Source organism: Camelina sativa, chromosome 3 (assembly GCF_030686135.1).
Source record: "Camelina sativa cultivar CO46 ecotype springtype chromosome 3, ASM3068613v1".
Lineage (NCBI taxonomy): Eukaryota > Viridiplantae > Streptophyta > Magnoliopsida > Brassicales > Brassicaceae > Camelina > Camelina sativa.
This window is the reverse complement of record NC_141882.1, coordinates 2,292,059-2,316,936: the sequence shown is the minus strand read 5'-3', so window position 1 is coordinate 2,316,936 and position 24,878 is coordinate 2,292,059. Positions and strand designations below refer to the sequence as shown.

Below are 24,878 nucleotides of genomic sequence, written 5' to 3'. Positions count from 1 at the left end.
CAAAATTTCAGACCCGACCCGGGATCTGCGGATATATCCGACTACGGCATGATTAAAATACCGTTTTACCCTTGGCGATATTTTTTTCCCTTATTTCCAATGGTTTGTTTGATTTAATTTTCTACAAAATTAATGTTTTTTTCTTTTTTTCTCTTTCAATTTTGCATCTTACGTCATCACGTGGGACCCCCGAAGCTCTAATTTTTTTTTCACAAAAGAGAAAATTCAGCTTTTTGAGTTTTTTTGCCATTGGAAACAACAAAACACACACATTGCATGACCCAACAAACAAGAAGAACAATAAGAAATGAATAATAACAATAATAAAAATAATAATAGCTAGCTAGTGTCCCTTAATTACTAAACCCTTTACAAAAATTTATTATTTTACTTATTTCATGTACAAAAAAAATATCGTCCTGGTCACTGTAATAGATCAGAAGTATGAATCAGAGAAGTCAGTCTTACACACAAATGTTTGTACAAAAGCTGAATCTTCTTTGTTGTTTGACTTGACTCCCACTTTGTTAGCATTAGCAGCAAGAAGGAAAGAAAAGGAAAACTATATTGTTAATAGGAAAGAAGCATCTTCTTTAATTAATATCTCGAAAACAGAAAAGACGGGAATACCCCTAAACCCTGAGAGAATCGTGATAGGACCCATCATCATCCGTCATGGAACTTACAGACTGTAACTAATCACCGGCCGGTCTTTTGTGCCCCCACTCTTCAGTGATTATTTTCATGTTCCAACCACAAATACAAAACAATCCCTTGTGTTATATATACCCACTCTACTATAACACAACAACTAATACTATATATATGTGATACATAAATTACATGTATATATGCGTGTGTAACATTGTTTATCAAACAAAAAAAAAAAGGAAAAGAAATATGGACATGTCATTTATTTTAAGTTCATTAGAATTTGCAGAACCAAAAAAATGGGTAATCATATTTTCCAATTACACAGTTCTACTATCAAACTAGACGGTAAGAAGAACTGAACGATAAAAAGAGTTTGTTTTGAAATTAACATTTTTTTTTTGTCCCCTCATCGACCAAAAAATAAATAGCATATGTAATTCTATGCAATTTTACATTTATTTTTTAAAAAATAATCTTTATCAGCTTCCATCCTCTCTTTTTATTGTACTCTCAACTTGCAAACGTATAGGCATTTAAAAAAAAAAGAGAGAGAGAGACTTGTTTTTGCATTTCTCTTCTTCGCGTGAGTTCTGGATGCTTTAATCCGAAAAAAATAAAGGTTCTTCCGAGAATTCATCAGCCAACGACGGTAACAATAATTATCTTCTTTTTATTAGTCATTTATTTTCTAATAACTTTTTTAGTATATATGTATATAGCTGATCTTTATATATTACAAGAATCTACTTGAGCTTTGAACAAGTTGATTATAAAGATGGTTAGAGCAGAATTGTTCGAGTTTAGGTTCTAATAAGCTCTCTCTATATATAATTTTTACCGGAAATCATAATTATGTAATACGTTTGCAGATTTTGAAACACTTCTAGACCTGTTTCATGGAAGGAGGAGGAGGAGGAGGCATGTTTGAAGAAATTGGTTGTTTTGATCCAAATGCTCCGGCAGAACTGACGGCTGAGAGAAGTGTCTCTCCGTCCGAGCCACCACCAACCATCACGGTCGTCGGTAGCAACAACAACAGCAACTGCAGTCTTGAAGATCTCTCTGAGTTCCACTTAAGCCCACAAGATCCTTCTCTAGCTGCCCCTGCCTCAGCTCATGCTCATCAGCTTCACATCAATGCTACTCCTCCTAACTGTGAACATCATCAATTCCAGAGTTCAATGCATCAAACAGTACTTCAAGATCCTTCCTCATATGCGCAACAGTCGAATAACTGGGACAATGGTTACCAAGAGTTTGTGAATTTAGGTCCTAACCATTCAACTCCTGACCTACTCAGTCTCTTGCAACTGCCTAGATCCTCACTTCCGCCTTTCGCAAACCCGAGCCTCCAAGACATCATCATGACATCTTCCTCTGTCTCTGCCTATGACCCGCTCTTCCATCTGAATTTCCCTTTGCAGCATCCTAATGGCACCTTTCTTGGAGTTGATCAAGATCAAGCTGAGACAAACCAAGGAGTGAATTTGTTGTATGATGAAGAAAACAACAACCTCGACGTTGGTCTTAACCGTAAAGGGAGAGGATCGAGAAAACGGAAAATTTTCCCTACCGAACGCGAGAGAAGAGTTCACTTCAAAGACCGCTTTGGTGACTTAAAGAGTCTAATTCCAAATCCCACTAAGGTCATCATACTAATATACTACTTAATTACTTCTCTTTCAAGTAATAAACTTTACAAACTAAAACCCGTATTTCCTTAATTTTATATGTAGAGTGACAGAGCATCAATCGTGGGAGAAGCCATAGATTACATCAAAGAGTTGTTAAGGACGATCGATGAGTTCAAACTGCTAGTGGAAAAGAAGAGAATAAAGCAGCGGAACAGGGAAGGAGATGATGTTGTTGATGAGAACTTCAAGGCTCAAAGCGAAGTGGTTGAACAGAGTTCGATCAATAAGAAGAACAATGCCTTGAGATGCTCGTGGCTCAAGAGGAAATCAAAGTTCACTGAGGTTGATGTACGTATCATAGACGATGAAGTAACGATAAAGATCGTGCAGAAGAAGAAAATCAATAGTTTGTTGTTCGTATCTAAAGTCATTGACCAGCTTCAGCTTGATCTTCACCATGTTGCTGGGGCACAGATCGGTGAACACCACAGCTTCTTGTTCAATACCAAGGTTATTCTCATAGATCTTTCAATTTAATCCTTATATCAGTTTCAAAAGACCGTATTAGAGTAACTAATTGTGATGAACAGATTTGTGAAGGATCAAGTGTTTATGCAAGCGCCATAGCAGACAGAGTAATGGAAGTGTTGGAGAAACAATACGTGGAAGCTCTTTCGATGATTAATGGCTATCACTGCTACTCCAGTGATTAATGCCGTAATGCGTTTATCATATCTAGCTGGTTATTACTTTTAATTATGGATGATTTAATAATCACATTAGTAGTAATGTTTTCGCACTTTTGTTCTTAGCTGTGTGGGCTTTAGGCTTTAGCTATGCCTCTGTTTTTCCCCCTTTTTAGGGTTTTTTGATTCTGTATGTGAGAGAGAGTGAGAGTTCCATCTTTTTCCTTTGATCTTAATAATTAAAAAAAAAACAATCTCAAACGTTTCATTGTAACTGTTGTTCATCTTTAAGTCTTAACTCTTAAACATAAGTTTTGCGTTCTTGATTGTTGACTTTGGTCGTCGAGTCAACAGCTAAGGTGGAGCTGTGCGTTTTGGCTCAGGATTAGTTTTGGTTGGGCCTCTTTCTGGTAAAGCCCAATAATGTTGTTAGTTTGGCCCAAGTGAAGTCGGTTTAAATTCTGCAAGTGCTTTATGGTTAGAGCAGATTTATTCAAGTTTACCCCTTTCATTTTGTAACAAGTGTCACTTTGGAAAATAATGTAAAATTTGACAAAAATCATCTAATCTGTCTATTCTTAACTACAATAATTAAACAGAACAAGGATCTTCATAAATCAATTTATTTTTTGGATCACATAATAAAACTACTATCGGAACAGCATTTATATTGAAACAGACTTGTACGAGATAAAAGACATAAACGGATAGATATTGAAACAGACTTGTACGAGATAAAAGACATAAACGGATAGAGAAGTAATAATGGTACTTATTAATAATGTTAAGGAGAAAGATCATCAGTGACGTAATGCATAATTTAATTTCATTACAGTCTAGAGATTATCAGGGAAATATGATTGGATCCTAGTTTTTACATTCAATCCTTTCGAGTGCGTCATTGTCAAGGTGGCTAATTAGCTATTAATCGAATCGTGAAGCTACGCCAGCTAGAACAGTTTCTTCCGACGAGAATACGTACGTATGAACTTTATATATATACAGAGAAAATAGCATAATTAAGTTATGCTCGGTCATGTTAATGCTAAAGCCGTCAAGGTCCATAACATATCAAACCCTTCTCCTGTGATCATAAATTGTTCTGTATTCAACTATAAATTCTGCAGGTTGATCGGTTCATAGTCCGCTGGGATGCAGACGTGTCGTTAACTACGTCACAAAATCTCGATAATAAAAATTTCAGCCCATCAAATAACCAAGAGAATATGGATGCAGAGCATATGTACTTAAAACTTTTCTTTCTAGCTTGACTTGACTTTGCCTTTTTTTTTTTTTTTGTGATAAGAGTTTTAGTACTCAATCTAGGTTTCCTTTGACTATTTTTTTTTTGTTTCCTCGGATAGTTGAGAGGATTTTGGATTTTATATTTTAAAATATCCTCGGATCAGTTTTTGTTGAAAATATTGAATAAAATAAATATTAAGAAAATAAGCATTACGGTAAAGAGAGATGTACATATATTACATGATACATGATTTTCCGCAAGACTTGACGTCTAATACACTTCCAACATCGCCATCACATCTCTTTCATCGGATAAAAATAAAGAGAAAACTATATAAATAAAGAAAAAAACAGAGCTCACTCAAATTACAATAAAATTGATCAAGATCATGAACATGATCTCATAAGCTCTTCTAAGTATTCAGCACCTAAATCCTCAAAAACTACAAGTGTTGTATTACTTTCTTGTTGCGTCGTATCAACACTCTGTTTTCTACTTCTAGACGAAGAAGAGGAGTTGGATGAAGAAGAAGGAGAAGATGTCAACAACGAAGAAGGTTTCTTCTTTCCTCTAGGCCGGTTTCTCATGGAGTGTTTTCTCTTCAAGGTTATCACCGGAGACTCTCCATCGTTAAGATTCACATTCTCCATCTTCCGGAGAGACTCTTTAACGACGTCCACGGGGAAATTGAGTACTGCAAGGCTGCCTTTCAAAGCGAAAGCCGCCTGATCATAAGCGAGAGCCGCCTCCTCCGCAGTATCAAACGTCCCGAGCCATACTCGTATCCCTTTCCTCGTTGAGTCTCTTATCTCGGCAGCATACTTCCCCCACGGCCGTTTCCTCACTCCTCTGTATGACTTCTCCTCCTCCTCCTCGGCTGCTATGGTGGCTTCTTCTTCGTCTTTGATGATTGATGATCCAAATGTGAGGAAGTCGTCAGAGTAGTAAGTAGGGCTACTAGATAAAAGGAAGGATTGATCAAATGATTGATGTAAGAAACTCTCTTCCCACAAGAATGATTCTTGTGAGCTCCATGAGCTTGAAGAAGAGTTCTCCGGGGAAAACTCTCCACTTAAGAAGGAAGTTTGAGATTCCATTTTCAATCTTTTCCTTAACGGTTTTCTTATTGTGACATATCTCTTCAGTGGCAATAAGTTTGGGAAATATATATAGCGAGAGACATGAACCGATTAGATATTTGAATTTAGGGGCTATTATTCAAAATATTAATATTTAAATATATATTTTATTTCCAATTGGGTCCTATATGACAATTAGGCTGCCTCCGAATGCTCTATCACCATTTATCATAAAAACACAAAATGGGGCCGGCGAAAAGATAATTGGTGCTGAATAATATAAAAGAATGAGAGAGAGGGTATATGACTGGATATCCAGTCATATACATAATCATTGAGTTGTGATGGTAACATCTATTGATCTGTATATGACTGGATATGTAAAATATAAATAATCATTGAGTTATACTGACACTTTGATCACCATTTTTGTATATAGTACAATTATTCATTCTAAGACATAGAGGCTAGCTAGAGTAATCACAATTCACAAGCTAATGAGATCTAAAAAATGAAGAATAAAAAAATGAAGAATAAAAAAAAATGAAGAATATTTTGGTAAAATGTTTTGTTGAATGGTAGTCTTTGTTAGCTAGGGCTTAAAGATTGACTTGATGTTTTTTTGGCTTCGTACACGATCAAGAAGTTGAATTAATTGGCTGAGGTTTTATCGCCGCCACCTCTATAATTGGAGCCTTAACTAGTTCTACAGCATTTACGTATATAATGTATACAAGGCCAAAGCTTCTGCTTCACTATAATTGCTGGTAGAAAAGTATTTTCAACACTTGTTATGACTTGTCCCTTTATCTTTTGGTGTCCACACATATGCGCAACAGTCGAATAACTGGGACAATGGTTACCAAGAGTTTGTGAATTTAGGTCCTAACCATACAACTCCTGACCTACTCAGTCTCTTGCAACTGCCTAGATCCTCACTTCCGCCTTTCGCAAACCCGAGCCTCCAAGACATTATCATGACATCTTCCTCTGTCTCTGCCTATGACCCTCTCTTCCATCTGAATTTCCCTTTGCAGCATCCTAAAAAAATAAAATAGAAATACAAAATGTGTAACAAAATAGTCAAACTTAACGTGTACTAACAATCTTGTTTTGTTTTTTGTTTTTAACATTGTCACGAAGAGTTCTAAATTGAAGCATTTAATATGCTATTCTCCCTAACAGAAAATTTATGGAACAAAAAAGAATCATCGTGGCATTTAGGTTTATAATAAGGCCCTTTTTGCATGTTTTTTTACGTAAGACACAGCTCATTTGTTTAAGAAAATGTTACAAATGTTTGTCAATAAATGAGAAAATATTAAGCCTTTCAGTAGAAAAAAAGAAAGAAGTTTTTTTTTGATTACATTGAGTTTGATTGCATGATAATTTACGAGGTAGAAAGTAGAAAGATGAGCATACCCATATATATACAGTAATCAGAAAGGATTGATTGGACCAAAATGTGGGGTCGTCTTAGATGCAACTTGAAGGTCCGATAAATTTACGGTAGCTAAGAAGGTTCGAATTCGAAGCCTACAAAAATCATTGGACCACTCGGCGATAACTGGCTTTGGATTCTTTGGAAGTTTTAGCCTAGGCTAGAGTGTTAATTAACAGGGATGATTAATTAATCTCGTGCTTGGTCCCTCACTCCCTCCCTGCGAGTAATAGCTTTTTGGTGATCTTCATTTCATCAACCAGATTATGTGTTAATGTGTATATAGAATGAAGAAAACATTTACCGTGATTTACAAGATTAATATATTGTGGAAAAAATATATATATCTTGGATCGGAATTTTAAAACTGAGAAGATGGTAGCTACTACAATAATTCTAGAAAACGTGGAAACATTTGCTGAATCTAAAATTATCTGAGAACGAATCATACAATTTCATACGAATAAATCTCATGTGTTATATAAACAATAAAATTCAGTTACTTGTCCTTTTTGTTAACAGTCGTGGGAATAAATTAATTAAGCCATGGTAGTTTGCAGAGTAATCAATTGTTGGACCTACGGCAAGAAGGGAGAAAAATAATAGAGATATTCTAAGTTTTACTCCAAATAAACTAGATTGATACTGACTCAAATGTCCAAGTGCATACCCCTTCATAGTTCATACAATGTCATATCATTATCACAAACAAAATTGCTATATTCTGTTGGAGCTATGCAGCCTATATGGCTATATGCTCTTAATTTTTGTTTTAAAATTATTTGTACATAACAATATTTTGGATGGTCTATATATATATATATATATATATATTTTGTAAAGATTTTTCATTGTTTTTGTTGGAAAAGTTTTTCTATATTGATATTACAAACGAGAATAATAACAAGAAAATAATTACTTATCTTCGACAACCAAATAATTTTAACTGTCTTTTTTATATATAATACATATGGGCTGGAGGCGTGGAGCAATCGAATTGACGAACAAAAAGAAAACTTTTTCTTGCCACATTTTTTTTTTTTTTTGGTTAAATTTTTTCTTGCCACATTGGAAACTCTTTAAAGAGTTTTTCTTGCCACATTGGAAAATTTTCGTGATCACGTACAGAAAAACTTTCTTTTCATCCTCACATGTGTCGTGAACATATATATATATATATATTTAAACAATATAATAATTGGACCATGTAAGTAATTTCGGAAAAAATAAATAATCATATATTATGAAGGTTGTTAATACAACTAGGGTTTGAATTTAGTTTATTTACGTGTAAACCATTTACCGTACGCAACTAGAGTTTTGGTCCATATAGGATGGGCGAGCATCAAATTTGCGGGAAGGCATATTTGAATTCGACCAATTCAGGATTAATAAGAAATTTTGGGGACTAAATATGTGATACTTATAAAAAGTAGTGAGGTTTAGAAAGATAATTATGAAAAGTTTAATAAGAAATACCAAACTAATAAAGTGATTATATCAAGATTTATGTAAAAAAAACTAATTTAGTGGGATGATCCTATTAGTGGTGGACCATTGAAATATAATTGGCTTAATTATATCGCGCAACTTGAAAATACAATAATAAACCTGTAGCGCAAGAGAGACGGGTGCATGCACACTCTTCTCTTTTTATTTTGTTTTAATCTTTGTAATCTTACTTTTTGTTCGAGCCTCCTCTCCTAGTCTGCTAGGGTCAAAGGTAAACCCATTTTTCTTTTTGGAATATTAAATTCATGTGATGGTCAAAAACTTTTTTTTTCTTCTTGGCGACCAAGAAAATCCAGACATGCATGCCATTCAATAACCCTACTCATCATCAATAAAATTAAGAAAGTAAAATTTTGATTGCGAATTATTAAAAACCAGCAAATCTAGTAGTTGGTGTAGTATTCTATATATAATAATGGCTCAACTTGCTAAAGGGAAAGCGATTGAGGTTTTTTTCATATAAATTTTTTTGCTTGTTTTCTTTTTTAGGAATCTATTGATATTTTTTTGGCATCAAATGATTAATTTTTTTTTACCGAATTTCTGTTAAAACGTTCTTTTTATGAAAAAAGGCTGATCTTTCCAAAACCAGCAACACTCTAATTAAACTCAACTAACTAAAGAGAGCATGCATCTTTTTTTTTCTGTTTGGTCAAAGAGAGCATGCATCTATGTTCCTAAATCTACACTTTCAAATTTGATTATTTTATATAACTAATGGTTTGAAGTAAATTAGCTGTTGAAAAGGAAAAAGTTTTAGTTTATTTTGAGTAATCCACTTTTCCTACTATAAATAACGTATGGTATATATATATAGTTTGAGTTTTAGAATAATGTATTTTAATTTCTTGCCTGATAAAGTATGAATTAAACTGAAACTTGTGGACAGACTAATAATTTTATTTTTGGACAAAATATAGAATCTTCTGAACATGGACTTCTATTTTATCCTTCATTTGAATGCAAGAAAGTGCATGCATCTTCAATTTCAACACGTGCTTATTAATATGGGCATGATTTAGTCGCCACACACAATAAAAACTGAAAGCTTGTTTCTTCTTTTTATTTTGCCCCTTTCTATATGAGTGCAACGTATGCATTATTAATACATAAAATAAATTATTGTATATATTATATATAGCCACATACTGAAACATAGCTTTAACAAACATATAGATATTATAATGTCTCCCTTCAACCGTTGATCGTTCGTTAGACGCCAGTGACAATGATTTAGGGGTGGTTCTGAAGGTGGTGCCTCCAAAATATTCCATCTGCTTGTTATCTATCTGGTCGCACTTAAGATAATAGTTAACTAGTACACTTATGCTTCGAAATTAAGTAACCCGTAATTTAGAAAATTCAACAAGGTTTTTTAGTATAAAAGCCTGTATTTATAGATATCTTCTGAAAACTTACGTTTCATTGTTTCAATGAGATACAAGAAATTCAAGCTAACGGGTTTATCTAAACACTACCAAAAGACTTAAGATTAATAGTATATAGTAAAACTAAATTGAACACATATGTTTTCCATCTAACTATTCAATCTGAATTAATTAATAACGAAATAACTAGTTAGTTTTCTGCCAAATCAATTATATAATAAGTTAAACCATTAAGCTGATCAAATAATTAATTTAGTCCGTTATTGTAAAAATTATAAATTGTGGGTGGTCTTGGAAACAAGTTGAAAGCGCAATAAAACGAGCTAAGCTTCCTTCATATAGATTCCAAAGTTTCCGTGAGCCGCAGTAAACAAAGGGAAAATTTAGATTGGGCCTATTTTGTTTTCCAACATTAACTTTATGGACTAATCTTTTAATGAGATGAAGTAGTGATATCGATGGGCTTCTTATTATGTAAACTTCTTAAGTGCACGTATCCATTTAAATAAAAACAATAACTAATTTAGTATCCTCCTTTTTTTTTCTTTTTTTCTTATGTTATTCTCAAGTTAATTATAAACACTATAAAAGTTGTGGTATAATGTTGACCAAAAGAGAAGTTGTATAATCTATAGTTTTCTTCCATATGGGGAGACCTGAATCATAAATGTACTGGGGCTTCGTCCACAAAAACATGCAGAAAAAGAGATCATAATTTTCAATAGTAAAAGCCATACAACTTTCGGTTTCCTTTTTCCCATTCTCTCTTATTTCTGACGGTATACACTACACAGCAAAAATTAGGAAATGAGTGTTATACATCATTATTAGTAAAGGATAAGAGAAAAAAAAAAGGAAAAGGAAAAATGGAATGTGCTCAAGTACAAAATGTCAAACAAAGAAGTGTGAAACTGAAAGCGAAAGGTGAGGCTTCTTTCTTGTTACACTTGTTATTTTTCACAATCACACCTCCTCTATCATCACCTACTTCTCTCTCTTTTTTATAACAACTTCCCCAACATTTACGACTAACGAAATACATACATGTAGACTTGAAGAAAATATCTTGTTATATTTTAGGGTTACACTTTACTGACTCACAACTTTGTCCATTCACACATGTATTGTCATTAGTCAATAGTCATTACATATGTCAACCAGCCAAAGAGGACACCATGACCAGACAAATAAGTGAGAGAGGAGAAACACATATGGAATTTGTTTGGAGATTATGATTTTTATCTTTAAAATGCCAACAATCATTAGATTCCATAGATTTTGGTATGGACCACAATCCCATCATACATTCTTATTTTTTATTTTTTTTAAATGTGCTTAGAGAACGAACCATACACATAAGTACATAACAGATCAGATCAACATATATAGAGAGGCATTATATTCCAAAGATTGTCATGTAATTAAGTACTTCCAAAGCAAAATTCTGGAATACATTGTGTAATTATATTCTATAAGAAAATAAAAATAAAAAAGTAGAATAAAGTTAAGGAACAAAAATTCACTTGGTGAATGATTTTGCTGGCCATTAGAGATGATATCACTCGAATGTTTACCCCCACATATTAATCCCATGCTTGTTTTTAATCAACCCCCGACACTACTACCACCCTAGGGTTTAGCATACGCACCTAGCCCAGCGCACGATAACTCTGATATATTATCCCAGATGCTAACGTGAGCCCTGTTTCTCTGACCATCAATTTCTTCTTCTTCTTCAACGCTCCCTTTAAAAAAAGGAGAAGGAGAAGTCTTTTTTAGGCTTTTAGCAACTCAACTCTCTGCGTTTATTGGTGGATTTGTCGACAAAGATTCCAACTTTATAGAGCTTTTTTTGATAGATGCAGATTCAGAGCGTATCATCATCTCTAGAGAAAGGATCAATGTCTCATGACATAAGCTAGACTCTGTTTCTGTTTCATCTTCTTCTTCTTCTTCTTCGATCTCAATTTCTTCTTAGAGCTAAGGGTTGTTTTTATGTTTGGGAGAGGAATGGGAACTAGGCAATATTCACTGGGAGAAGTAGGTCCACCAATAAACCCGAGAGCTGGTTTGCGAAGAGAACAAGCTGGAAGAGGTTCTTACAGAGGTAGTTAGTAGATTCGTGCTCCTCATCTATAGGAAACCAATAAAAAAAAGAGGGTTTTTTTGTTTGTTTAGACACAGATTCTCTTGTCGGATTGATTGATAAAGAATCAGGGTTTAGGACCCTTGACGATTTGGTTTTTAAGCGTTTTTAGAGGGGTGGTTTTGAGTTTTAGTGGTGACGGGTGGTGGTTTAGATGGGTTCTACCTTACAACAGATACTGAGGAGCCTCTGCTCCAACTCGGATTGGAACTATGCTGTGTTCTGGAAACTCAATCATCGCTCTCCAATGTAAGTCATCCCAAAATTTTTATTGCTTTACTGTTTATCCGTGGAGATATGGGAATTGGATGCTCTTTGTTCTGCTTGGTTTAAGGTTGGCCTGGTTGCTTTGAGAGGTGGATAGTCAATATGTTTGTAAATTTTGAATGTAAACCTTAAATTTTGGATAGCTTTTCATTGTTTAGTTCGTTTGCTTATTTGCTTACTCTCATGGAATTAGTAAAGGCATACATGCACTAGACGGTTAAGTTTCCATACAGGGGACTTTTTAGATATGTGCTTGTGTTGAGACCAGTCTTTATCTAGAGACAACTATGGAGAACTTAGTATATTTGAGGATAAACAGAAAACTTCTATTTCTAGAAGACAAGTTGAAGTTTCTCATTTATCGACTATTAAAACATTTGCAGGGTGCTTACTTTGGACGATGTGTACTATGTTAATCATGAGCGCAGTTTGATACCGGGGAACTTGCATGGAGGGCCTTACGCACATGACCCCCTTGGGTTAGCTGTAGCTAAGATGTCATATCATGTACACTCTCTTGGAGAAGGGTAAGGAAAATTTGCTTGCTGATGAACTGTGCTTGTTACTCTTGCTATCTTCATTGCTTTGAGTTCTGTTATTGATGTTGTATAAGAGTCTGACATTAATGTAGTTACTTTACTCTTTTAACGGGAACATCATATGTTAATTCGTTTTGATGATTGAGTTTTACTTAATGATGCTAACATCTTCATTCGTATCTCTCCATTGTTATAGGATTGTAGGACAAGTGGCAATCTCTGGACAACATCAATGGATCTTCTCTGAATATTTGGACGACTCTCACTCGACATTTCAGGTTGGGACTTTGTGTTTGAGAATCTATTTCTGTGACAACTTCTTGTCTAAAAGTAATGTTTTTTCGTTTAGGTTCACAACGGTTGGGAGAGTCAAATTTCTGCTGGAATCAAGGTATGTATCAATTGCATATTGTTATCTATAGCCTAAGATATTCTTCTTGTTGAATTTTTCTTGGTATTTCTACTTAGATTAGATATTTCTACGTTCATCTATTTGTGTCTTTTTGATCCGTTTGACAAGAAATTTTGTTTTCCTAAATGTTTGCATTCAAGTTTTTTACTACAGTTTTGTTCTTCATTCTCTGCAGACTATTCTTATAGTAGCTGTTGGTTCTTGTGGAGTTGTGCAGCTTGGCTCTTTGTGTAAAGTAAGTAAGATGTTCGAACCGTAATCGTATACGGTGTTCAGAGTAGCTTATACAATAATAGTACGCAGAAATAAAGCTTTCCCACTGAAAAATATATACATTTGAATGCGATCTTCCTGTATACTTTTGGTTGAGCAGGTTGATGAAAACCCGGCTTTGGTGACTCATATCAGGCATTTTTTTTTGGCACTTAAGGATCCACTGGCAAACCATGCGTCAAATTTAATGCGATGTGATAATAATAGTCCTTCTGATCTGGTAATGAATTTTCTCATGCAAATTTAGTTTCATGTTTGTCTGCAGTTTTAGTTATGTTCGTAAACATGGAAGAGGTTTTTTGGTTTTGTTTATCGCCTCTGACCCCAATTGTATTGCTGAGTATAACCATGATGCGTTGTATAATTTTGCTGCAGCCAAAAATATCTTCCAAATGCTTACATGAGGCATTCCCTGATTTCTCAGGAGAATTTGACAAAGCTATGGATGTGGAAGGGTTAAATATTGTATCTCAAAACACAAGTAATCGAAGTGAAGACTTTCCATACAATTTCACTCCATCATATTTTCAGATGGAGAGGACTACTCAAGTAATTGGTGGGCTTGAAGCAGTCCAACCTTCCATGTTTGGAAGAAATGATTGTGTTACAAGTGGGTTTTTAGCTGATGTGGTTGATACTAAACACGTGAATCAAGTGGGTATACATGATATGGGTAAGGTAAATTATGATGAGGAAACTGGTGGATACCGATACTCAAGAGAGTCAGGTCCTAATTTCCAACAGTACTCGAAGAATCATGTGCGTGATAGTGCAGGCTCATCTTCTTTTGCAATGCAGACTGATAGGCTAAAAGCAGGTCCATCATATCCACAACACAATTCAGCTACAGATTCATCTCATCAAAATGAGGTTTTCCAACCATCTGAGTGCCAAGGAAGTACATATGTAAAAGACACAGAATATAGGCAGGAGAAGACAATTGAGTCAGGTCAGTTGGATGCTTTAACTGCATCTTTGTCTTCTTTTTCTGGCAGTGAGCTGTTAGAGGCATTAGGGCCTGCTTTCAGTAAAACGAGCACTGGTTATGAGGAGCTAGCTAAGTTTGAATCTGCTGCAGATATAAGACGAACAAATGATATGAGCCATAGTCACCTGACATTCGACTCCAGCCCTGAGAATCTTCTAGATGCTGTGATTGCTAATATGAGTAATGGTGATGGTAATGTAAGTCGTGAAATATCGTCAAGCAGGTCGATGCAGTCATTGCTTACAACTGCTGAAATGGCAGAGGCAGTACCTTTTGGTCGTAAAAAGCATAGTATTGTTAGCCCAGTTGATAGTGTGACTAGCCAGTCGTCTCAAGCAGAGGGGCATATCCTACAGAATCCATCAAATATCTGTGGGGCATTTTCTTCCATTGGGTTTTCATCGACATGTCTCAGTTCCTCCAGCGACCAGTTTCCGACGTCCCTGGAAATTCCCAAGAAGAACAAAAAGAGAGCTAAACCAGGTGAAAGTTCTCGGCCTCGTCCAAGGGACAGGCAACTTATTCAGGATCGTATCAAAGAACTAAGGGAGCTTGTGCCTAATGGATCTAAGGTGATTTTTTTTATTCAAAGCAATGTGATTGACGGCACTCATGCAGTTAGTGTCATAAATTGTTTATTTTGGTATGCTATTTTCTAACAATGTTGTTATATTTTACAGTGCAGTATTGATTCTTTGCTAGAGTGCACGATCAAGCACATGCTCTTTCTGCAGAATGTCTCTAAGCACGCTGACAAGCTCAGTAAAAGTGCAAGTTCAAAGGTAAAAAACTCAGGTGTCTTTAACAATTTCTCGTCTTCCCAAGAAAAGTTGCTTTATATTCTCCATGGTTTGTGAAGGGACATATCCGGTTATTCATGATTAATTATCAAATTTGGTTGTGAAGTTTTCTGAAAAGTTTATAAATTGGAAGTTGCAGAAGCAACACAAAGATACCGGCACCCTAGGATCATCTAGCACTGAACAAGGTTCGAGCTGGGCAGTAGAGATTGGAGGGCATCTTCAAGTGTGCTCAATCATGGTGGAGAATCTGGACAAAGATGGAGTAATGCTTATCGAGGTGTGCCTTTTTTTTTGTCATGACCTTTTTCATGTATTTGAAGCACTTCGGCAGAACGACTGGCAAACTCTGCATTTATCATCCTGAATTTTGCCAGTGTATGCAATTCATTGCTTGAATGTGTTTTGGATGTTGAACAGATGTTATGCGAAGAGTGTAGCCACTTTCTGGAGATAGCAAACCTGATAAGGAGCTTGGAACTCATCATCCTCAGAGGCATCACAGAGAAACAAGGCGAGAAAACATGGATATGTTTTGTAGTGGAGGTACGTACATGGGAATAAGTTAGAACAGTCTCCACTTTAAAGTCAGACACCTTATGAATTAGACCCCAACACTTGAGGATCTGAGTACCCATCCATTGGACTATTTTAAACACGGAACCAAACAACTTAATTTTGTTTGAAATCCCAAAAGAAAGCAAACAAAAAGTTCTCTTAAAGTTTTCCTTGATCGTTGTATTGCTATATCACATCTAATAACTGGATACTCTTAATGAATGGCAGGGCCAAAACAACAAAGTAATGCACCGGATGGACATCTTGTGGTCTCTTGTGCAGATATTTCAACCCAAGGCCACAATTAACATGTAGCACCAACGTACTCGTCGCAATCATACAGACTCGACTTCATGTATCAACAACTATAAGGATTGACTAGCATGATGAAACAGAGACAAGAAAAAAAGCTTGTGAATGTATAGTGCAGTGTGTGTGTGTGTGACTCTTTTTTTGGGCTTGTTCTATTGGAAACACTTTAGTATTGCACAGTTTTGTGTCTTGTCAGATAAAATTGCAACCCTCTGTTTCTCTGAGAGAGTTTGTTTTGATACCTTTTAAATATAAGATTTCAAAGTCTGCATCTTCTTTATCGACAGACAATCTCAAATTCTTCTTACATGAATGCTTCGGCCAATGTGCGTAGTCTTCGGGCAGCACACTCTCACCATCATCTTCTCCTCCGAGGTTGCTCAACTTCACTCTTCCAAACTCTTCCAATTCTACAACTAATCAAGCAATGCTCAACCCCGAAGCTACTGGAGTCTGCTTTAGCCGCCATGATCAAGATAAGCCAAAACGAAGACTGTCACTTAATGAACCAATTCATCACTGCTTGCACTTCCTTTAACCGTCTTGATCTTGCAGTTTCCTCAATGACCCAGATGCAGGCACCTAATGTTTTCGTCTACAACGCGTTGATCAAAGGCTTCGTTACTTGTTCCCACCCGATTCGATCTCTGGAATTCTATGTTCGTATGCTCAGAGACTCTGTTTCTCCATCTAGCTACACGTACTCTTCACTGGTAAAGGCTTCTGCTTTCGCTTCTGGGTTTGGTGAATCACTTCAGGCGCACATCTGGAAATTTGGGTTTGGGTTACATGTTCAGATTCAGACGACTCTAATCGGTTTTTATTCAGGCTCTGGTAGAATCAGAGAAGCCAGGAAAGTGTTCGATGAAATGCCTGAGAGAGATGATATTACTTGGACTACGATGGTTTCAGCTTATCGAAAGGTCTTGGATATGGAATCTGCGAGTTCCTTAGCTAACCTAATGCCGAAGAAGAATGTGGCTACGTGGAACTGTTTGATTGATGGATTTCCGAAATTAGGCAATCTGGAAATAGCAGAGTCATTGTTTAATCAGATGCCTGTGAAGGATATAGTCTCATGGACCACTATGATCAACGGTTACTCACACAACAAGAGATATAGTGAAGCAGTTGCAGTGTTCTACAGAATGACGGAGGAAGGGATTGTTCCTGATGAGGTTACTATGTCAACTGTTATTTCAGCTTGTGCTCATCTCGGTGTGCTAGAAATAGGTAAGGAGGTTCATATGTACATGGTACAGAAAAGGTTTGTTCTTGATGTTTACATTGGTTCTGCGCTAGTAGATATGTATTCTAAATGTGGTAGCTTAGAGCGGGCACTTGTGATATTCTTCAATTTGCCAAAAAAGAATCTCTTTTGTTGGAATTCGATCATTGAAGGGCTGGCTGCTCATGGTTGTGCACAAGAAGCACTTAAAATGTTTGACAAGATGAAGTCAGAGTCAGTCAAACCTAACAGTGTCACTTTCGTGAGTGTTCTGACTGCGTGTACTCACGCAGGTCTTGTAGAGGAAGGCCGGATGATATATCATAGTATGATTGATGACTATTCCATTGTCTCTAATGTTGAACATTATGGATGCATGGTTCATCTGTTCAGCAAAGCTGGGTTGATCTATGAGGCTCTTGGATTGATTGGAGATATGGAGTTTGAACCTAATGCGGTTATCTGGGGGGCCTTGCTTGATGGGTGCAGGATTCACAAGAATCTAGAGATTGCTGAAATTGCGTTTAACAAACTGATGGTTTTGGAGCCAACGAATAGTGGGTATTATTTCCTTTTAGTTAGCATGTATGCAGAAGAAAACAGGTGGAGAGATGTTGCAGAGGTTAGGGGAAAGATGAAAGAGTTGGGTATAGAAAAGATATGTCCTGGAACAAGTTCGATTCGGATAGATAAACGAGATCATATGTTTGCTGCAGCTGATAAGTCTCACTCAGCTTCAGATGAAGTTTTCTTGTTGCTTGATGAGATATATGAGCAGATGGGATTAGCTGGATATGTTCCGGAAACTGAGAATGTATATTAAAGTGACTAAAAGCTAAACAAATCATTGGAGCATATAACCAGATAGAAACAATCACTTGGAGCCGCAAAGGCATTTCTTTGCTCATTGTGAGTTTTGGCAATCACACCTGTGATCGATCGTGGACTGGAGTACTAAGCCTTCGTATTCTCTCAGGTATGTGTAAACCAAAACTTTCTCAGATAACTGAAAGCTTTATCAGAAAGTATTGGAATGTGTATCCTAGATTTCAATAAAAGTAGGGTTTTAAAAGGGTGTGAGATCGTTGCCAGAAACAAATTGTGAATACCTTATTTATCTATTGGCAATGTCAGAGTAATCCGGTACAAAATATGTTGAAGCTAGAAAATTAAGAGAATGTCTACAATATCTACCATGAGCAGACAGAGATCCAAAGTCACCTTTCCAAAACTACTGCCGTCTTTGCAGGTTCTCTAATGAAGCAGACTGCCGCCATGAGCTTTACAGGCACTGTGGTACATCTTGGAGGTGGAATGCCAGTGAAATTCTTGGATCATGATGCTCTGCCTTCAACGTCGAAACAGGGCTACTGCAAAAGAGCAGATCTTGTGGTCCTTGAGCTCACTGCAATTTGGTTTGTTTCCTCAAGTTTCTTCGTCACAGTGAAATTCATGATACAAGGAAACAGATTGGTGGCAGAGCCTTGACGATCTCTGTTTGCAACGGTCTCCAATGCTGAAGAACTGTGGCACTAGAACAGATCGTTCGGTTCTTATGCTTGGTAAGGTGCTCAAGCTGCTTCTTGATGTTTTTTACTTGCATGACTCTCTGTGTTACAAAGAAAGTCATGAGCTTCGTACTGTCCACCTGCCTTCTATGCCGTCTCAAACAACTTTACAAACTCAGTTTCTTGGTTTTTTTGAGATTGTGAGCAAACCTGGTTTTTTTTTTTTTTTTTTTTCCTTTTTCTCTGTTTCTTGTATCCCATTGTAGTGCGTTTATGATTCCTAAACTAGAGCAAGTAACAAAGTAGCCATTAAATCTTTTGTTGTGCATATGCCAAGCTCGAGCAAGAAATAAGAAAGGTCGTCAAAATATATAATTTGGAGGTATCGATTCTCCCAACATTCCAAAAACAAAAACCACATTCCTGATCGCTAGCTTAATCACATGTTTTTTGTATGTGTGAAAAATCCAGCTCGCAATTAGCTTTGGATAAGCGAAGATCCTTGTGAGTGAGGGAGACAACCTCTTCAATTGTTCTAAGAATATCACGTATCTTATGACAGCAACTTTGACTCGGCAGCAACCACCTCTCATCAACAGTCTTATCTTAATCTTCATGGGTTTTCTTTTACGGTTGACTGCATGAAGCTTGAATTTGGAAAGTTTCCCAACTCCCACAGTAATTCCCATCATATGTCTGCCCTGGTGTTTCATACTTCACAGGTTCTTCCTCAAAACCATGCTGCAGGAATCAATACCTAAATTTCCTAGCCGACTTCAGTTGCAGATAGTCCCATGGGTTTTCTATATCCTTTCATGCCCATTTTCCTTCTCACACAATCCACCATCTCCCACATACCAGCATCAGCATATATGTTAGAAAGCAAGACGTAGACACTTGATTTATCGGGTTCCACAGTTAAGAGCTTCTCCGCGATTTCTTCTGCTAAGTCAACTTCTTTATGGATTCTACAAGCACTCAGAAGAGCTCCCCAAGCACTGGCCATTGGTTTCACAGGCATATTCTCAATAAATGACTTAGCTTCTCCAATTTCACCAGCTCGACCTAGCAAATCAACCATACACGCATAATGTTCTTCCTCTGGCGCAATTCCATAGTCTCTTGTCATGGACTCAAACTGCTTCCATCCTTCTTTGACATTTCCCGAATGGCTACAGGCTGACAAAAGTGAAACAAACGTCACCGAATTTGGAACCAGGTTTTGCAACTTCATTTTATCAAAACACTCCAGAGCTTCCTCGAACAGACCATTTATCCCAAAAGCATTGATCATCGAGCTCCACGATATCACATTTCTCTCTGGCATCACATCAAAAACCTTCTGAGCCATTTGAATATTCCCGCATCTAGCATACATATCAACAAAAGATGTAATATTTACAGCATCCATTTCAACCTCATTCCTTATCATGTAGCCATGAACACTCTTCCCCTGCTTTAGAGATCCCATGCTTGAGCAAGAAACAAGAAGGGCAGCCAAAGTACATTGATTTGGAAGTATCAATTCTCCAAGCATCTTCCTAAAAATATCAAACGCTTCAACAGCTCTCTCACACTTTGCAAACCCAGATATCAGCGTAGTCCACATTACCACATTCCTATCAACACACCTTTCAAATAGCTTACGAGCATCATCCAACAGTCTACATTTCACATACATGTCTACAACGGAAGCTTGTAAATAATCACTCTGATCTACAAAGTTCCTTCTAATGGATAATCCATGTACTGATTTGCCTTCTTTACCGGCAAAAACATTCCCACAAGCTTTTACCAAACATATCAATGCAAGCGCATGAAGCGTTATACCTTCATCTCTCATGAGATAAAACAAACGAAACACTTCTGAGTCTTTAGAGTATTTCAAGTAACCTTTCATCAAAACTCCCCAAAGAACTGAGTTTCTCAGAGTAATTTCGTCGAACACCTTGTGCGCACTTTCCATATCACCGAACTGAGCATACATCTCGACCAACGACGGAGCAACGTAATCATCCTTATCCAACCCATTCTTCATCGCCAAGCTATGAATCAACATCCCATTATCTAAAACCCTTAAACCAACGCAAGCTTTGATCGCAAACACCAAATTGAAACTATCAACGCCCTCATCACAATGCCTCCTCATGCGATTGTAAAGAAGCAAGACGTCACTATAACAACAACTCTTGGATTTGGAGTAACCAGAGAGGATCGTGTTCCATGAATACCGATTCCTTTTCCGACAAGGGATTCGATCGAAAGAAGCGGTGGCGAAATCGAGACGATTCGATTGGATGTAAGCGTTAGTGACACTGGATCCGAGAACAACTTCATCTTCGAGACCATGGATTATGACCTTGGCGTGAACCTGCTGGGTATGGTGTAGCGTTTTGGTTTGGGTCAGGATTGATAAAAGAGCTCTGCTTCTGTTCACCGGTGACATCGACGGTAATTTAGCGCCGCCGCGAGAAAAAAGTCAACGCCCTTAAAGAGGTAGTAAATTTGGCTTTATGGTAAAACCACGTGTATTTTTTTACTTAAGTGAAACAATGAATACAATACAGTAGTTTAGTTTTATACTGTACTACTTTATACGTGATCAATTTATAGGGTGATTTCATACACATGCTCAAGTGCCAACCATATTATATGTTTTCATTTATTATTTTTGGTCGAGACTTTTAAGAGTTAAGACTGAATCAAACATTGCCAATTGATTTTTTTGCTCTTCTTATTAAATTATGGGATTCCCCTTTTTGAGACATTTGACACTTTCCAAGTTCTTTGCTTAGTGGTTCCGGTTTTTTTAAATGTTATCATGTCATCCTGACTTCCCATACTCGAATATAAATCGTCGTCATAAATATTGAATTGAATTATGTATTCTAATTTTGTACCTAGTAAGCATTGGATATCAAATTGACCACTATTGCTTCAATTTAAACCTGTTACTATCTTGACACACCGAGTATGCAATTAAATGATTTTACAAAAGTATACTTTTGCTCCAATAAAACTGGACCGGACTCTATTTTACTAACGTAAATAAGTCTAGCAATTTGGTTTAGCTTTTTTTCTTTTTTTTTCAGGTTCAGTTACTTGTAATGTATATACATTGCGGTCCAAGGCAAGAACCGTGTCTTTATTTGTTTGATCAATTCTTATAGGCAGCATGGATTCAAATGTTGAAAACCAAGTCCTTCCTAGTAAAAGTCAAGGCACAAGAATATCTAAGTAAGACCGAAACCACACAGAGATACCAAGCTAACGAATCACCATAATCAAAAACCCTATATATATAAGCCATTATCAATCTAAATGTGATACAAAGCAAACAACGAGTAAAAGACATACAAAAACTTTTACGTGCCAAACCAAAAAAAGTATTTATTTTCACTTTGAATACCCAAACAAGAGACAAAAATGATGATGAAGAAACAATTGATACTTGGGGTGATTTTGCTCGGGCTCTTTATGATTTTCTTGAACACCACACAAGTCGAAGCAGCTAGACCCGACGGTGAGATCCGACTCGTGTTTCAGTTGCTACAACGGGGTCAGGTTCCAGGGTCAGGTCCAAACGGTTGCACAAACATCCCAGGAGGTTCGGGCAGGTGCCGCCCGTGAGCCGTCACGTCATGCGTCTGTGTTTACATTTTTATTATTTTTTTAAAGGTTATTATTATCATAGACACAAACCAGTTTTGTGTATTGGTTCTATTTTGACGCACTTGTAACTCATACGAAAGCAAATGTATGTATTCATTAACTTGGTAAAATCTGCCAAAACTAGTTGATGAGATTAGCTATTCTTTTATTTGTTTTATGAACTCTAAATATGTAACTTTAAAAATAAACTAAAATATGTACCTTTTTGGTTATTAAGTATTTATTATTCTTTAGTTTAAGAAATTTTCTTATTATTTATTACTGTAATATGCTGTCAAGATTTAAAACTACAAAATATGGTAGTATAGTTGTAGACCCGATCCACGACCCTCTTTTGGAGGAGTTTTTTTTTTTCTCTTCATATATATAATTCGAGTTTTGTTTGGGACATGACGATTTTACGCTTGTCTATATGGTATAATCAGCCGCCTTTCTTGGACCTGAGAAACTAGGAAAGGGACAAGACCCTAAACCTCCGAGCAAACAAGCAAACGGAAAAATATAATGGTACATAGCGCATGCACTGAATGATATTTTTAAACAAATTTTTCTACTTAAAACGGTAGAGTATATATTTTATGTACGAGCACTACTGTTAGTTCAATTATGCACTTGATGTACTTTTAAAAGAATATATTTTTTTGTGTGATATACTTAAATTTTTACTAAATGTGGATGTGGAAAAGCACTTAAACTGTATTATCGTCGAAAAAATTATAGTACACATATCAGTTTTTGTCTTTCAGTGTAGCTTATGTCTGCAAAATTTTGGTAACCTTCTAATGATTACGAGCAAGGATATATTTTACTAGAAAAAAGGAACATATGTGTATTACGTAATACGTACTATGGAGCAAACCAATTCATTCATTAAAATTCAATTTATTTACACACCATCTTTTTTTTTGTTTTGCAATTTACATAATTACATCATTTACAATATGGTGAAAAAATATCAAAGACTAGTACGATTTTCGGCTCGAAAATTATAGCAAAGAAAATGTACATATATCTCAATTAAAATGAATCAAAGAATCTCTGGTTGTGTTTTGAGAAGAAGAGAATCAAGTGACCGGTACTCGATTCAACCATGGCACCTACGTGTACCACGGGGAATGTTGGTGCAACCATTTCGACCTGACCCGCTTACTGGACCCCTTTGCAGCGATTGGAACACAAACCGGATCTCATCTACAGCTGTTGGGAACGGCCTCATGGCTTCAACTTGATTGACGTCCAAGAAAACCACGAAAAAGGTAACTAACATAACAACGATCATTAGTTGTTTCTTCATCTTCTTTCGTATCTTAATTTTTCCGGAAAGGATGACTTATTTTTGTGTGTGTGTGTGTGTGCACGTAAAGCTGTTGTAGGGCAGTAGGGCTTTTTTTTTTCCTTACTTTGCATGGGGTTTCATTTTAATTCGATAATGGCACATATATATAGAGTTATTGGTCAACACATCATGGCTTGACTTTGGGATTTTCCTCACTAACTCGAATATGAATATATATTTTAGGTTGTCTTTGCAGTTTGACTTTGACTTTACTTCAAAAGAAATTATTTTCAATATTTGATAAACATCAGACGTAGGATTTGATCAAACGAGTTACTCTAACACGGTTTCCAGTTTGTATTAGACAAAGGCCTCGCTTTGCTCGGAAACGAATGGCACATGTCCCCATCTAATTCGAATATACACAAAGCAAAACGAAATTGTAAAACCTGGTCTGAATGCTAGCTGGTTCGATTTTATGGAATTTTCTAGTTAGACTTTTTGATATTTGTAGTTAGCTTCGTGATGAGTCAACATAAATCCGTCAGTCATCCATTACAATGTTGCAATGGATTATGGATGATAAGTACTTAAAAATGTTGTATATATCCGTGTCATTGTACAATAAATCAATAATGAGCCACAAACGACTAATCCCCTCGCCGCTTTTAGTCAAAAATTTTATTATATTTTTTGTATAATTAAACACAATTGGAAATTTAAAACAAATCTACTCAGTATATGAAAAGAGATTCCTTGTTTAATATAAACATTGAAACATTACTTGGCTTACAGGTTTTTTTTCATTAAAAATTTGTTTATCTTCTCAGTTATAGCTAGTTATATAAAATTGGCTCTACATATAACTGCCACATGTGTGCGCGTATGTATATATGTACAAGGTCTGTTGGGTTGACTTGCATTAATTTGTCTCACAAGAAAGTTTGAAGGCTTGAGTGCTTGACTTTACTTGGGACTAATTATGAGATGAAAACGGATCAAAACAAGTTACAAAACGACTCGGTCGGCTCGCCTTAGACCACTGGAAAATGCGGAGTATAAGCGTATAACCGCAACAAAAGACCAGATTAGAATTTCGGTTTAAGCTTGGTCTATCTTTGACAACGTAGTCTCTGTTATACATACATACATCAGATAGTATAATTAAACAAGAAACAAGAAACAATACAAATATAGTACTTTTTGGGTTTCTTTTGGTTTCATATTGAGATGAACTTCAAGATGGCGTTAGAAGAACA

The 24,878-nt window shown here is 36.2% G+C and overlaps 5 protein-coding genes and 2 pseudogenes across 13 annotated transcripts; 4 read left to right on the top strand and 3 right to left on the bottom strand.

The window, feature by feature from the left end:
• The first annotated feature begins 855 nt into the window (after positions 1-855).
• Positions 856-3,282, top strand: LOC104778583 (transcription factor bHLH89). The gene is made up of 4 exons (XM_087508020.1): positions 856-1,303; positions 1,524-2,300; positions 2,391-2,798; positions 2,879-3,282. The coding sequence occupies exons 2-4, from the start codon at positions 1,551-1,553 to the stop codon at positions 2,999-3,001; spliced, it is 1,281 nt and encodes a 426-aa protein (XP_087364146.1). The 5' UTR covers positions 856-1,303; positions 1,524-1,550; the 3' UTR covers positions 3,002-3,282.
• A 1,147-nt stretch (positions 3,283-4,429) lies between these two features.
• Positions 4,430-5,419, bottom strand: LOC104763930 (ethylene-responsive transcription factor ERF094-like). Its single transcript, XM_010487340.3, has one exon. It carries the CDS (start codon positions 5,315-5,317, stop codon positions 4,607-4,609), a length of 711 nt encoding a protein of 236 aa, XP_010485642.1. The 5' UTR covers positions 5,318-5,419; the 3' UTR covers positions 4,430-4,606.
• A 5,608-nt stretch (positions 5,420-11,027) lies between these two features.
• LOC104763950 (transcription factor EMB1444) lies at positions 11,028-16,206 on the top strand. 7 transcript variants are annotated; one of them, XM_019243308.2, is made up of 12 exons: positions 11,173-12,035; positions 12,437-12,580; positions 12,789-12,870; positions 12,942-12,983; positions 13,180-13,239; positions 13,378-13,497; positions 13,653-14,226; positions 14,356-14,837; positions 14,946-15,047; positions 15,199-15,345; positions 15,486-15,611; positions 15,852-16,206. In XM_019243308.2, exons 1-12 carry the CDS (start codon positions 11,941-11,943, stop codon positions 15,936-15,938), a joined length of 2,061 nt encoding a protein of 686 aa, XP_019098853.1. In that variant the 5' UTR covers positions 11,173-11,940; the 3' UTR covers positions 15,939-16,206. The 7 variants fall into 7 exon arrangements, with proteins under 7 accessions (XP_019098851.1, XP_019098853.1, XP_019098852.1 ...); XM_087507992.1 differs by having other exon boundaries at positions 11,232-12,035; positions 15,205-15,345; XM_087507995.1 differs by having other exon boundaries at positions 11,400-12,035; positions 13,702-14,226.
• Positions 16,207-16,212: 6 nt separating this feature from the next.
• LOC109132183 (pentatricopeptide repeat-containing protein At1g06143 pseudogene) lies at positions 16,213-18,987 on the top strand (annotated as a pseudogene). The gene is made up of 2 exons (XR_015594952.1): positions 16,213-18,139; positions 18,413-18,987. The product of XR_015594952.1 is annotated as a pentatricopeptide repeat-containing protein At1g06143 pseudogene (transcript).
• A 34-nt stretch (positions 18,988-19,021) lies between these two features.
• Positions 19,022-21,327, bottom strand: LOC104778584 (pentatricopeptide repeat-containing protein At1g06140, mitochondrial pseudogene; annotated as a pseudogene). The gene has a single exon (XR_015594953.1). The product of XR_015594953.1 is annotated as a pentatricopeptide repeat-containing protein At1g06140, mitochondrial pseudogene (transcript).
• A 680-nt stretch (positions 21,328-22,007) lies between these two features.
• LOC104763967 (uncharacterized) lies at positions 22,008-22,597 on the top strand. Its single transcript, XM_010487384.2, has one exon. The coding sequence runs from the start codon at positions 22,098-22,100 to the stop codon at positions 22,299-22,301; it is 204 nt and encodes a 67-aa protein (XP_010485686.1). The 5' UTR covers positions 22,008-22,097; the 3' UTR covers positions 22,302-22,597.
• A 595-nt stretch (positions 22,598-23,192) lies between these two features.
• LOC104763978 (uncharacterized) lies at positions 23,193-23,731 on the bottom strand. Its single transcript, XM_010487396.1, has one exon. The coding sequence runs from the start codon at positions 23,635-23,637 to the stop codon at positions 23,428-23,430; it is 210 nt and encodes a 69-aa protein (XP_010485698.1). The 5' UTR covers positions 23,638-23,731; the 3' UTR covers positions 23,193-23,427.
• Positions 23,732-24,878: the final 1,147 nt, after the last annotated feature.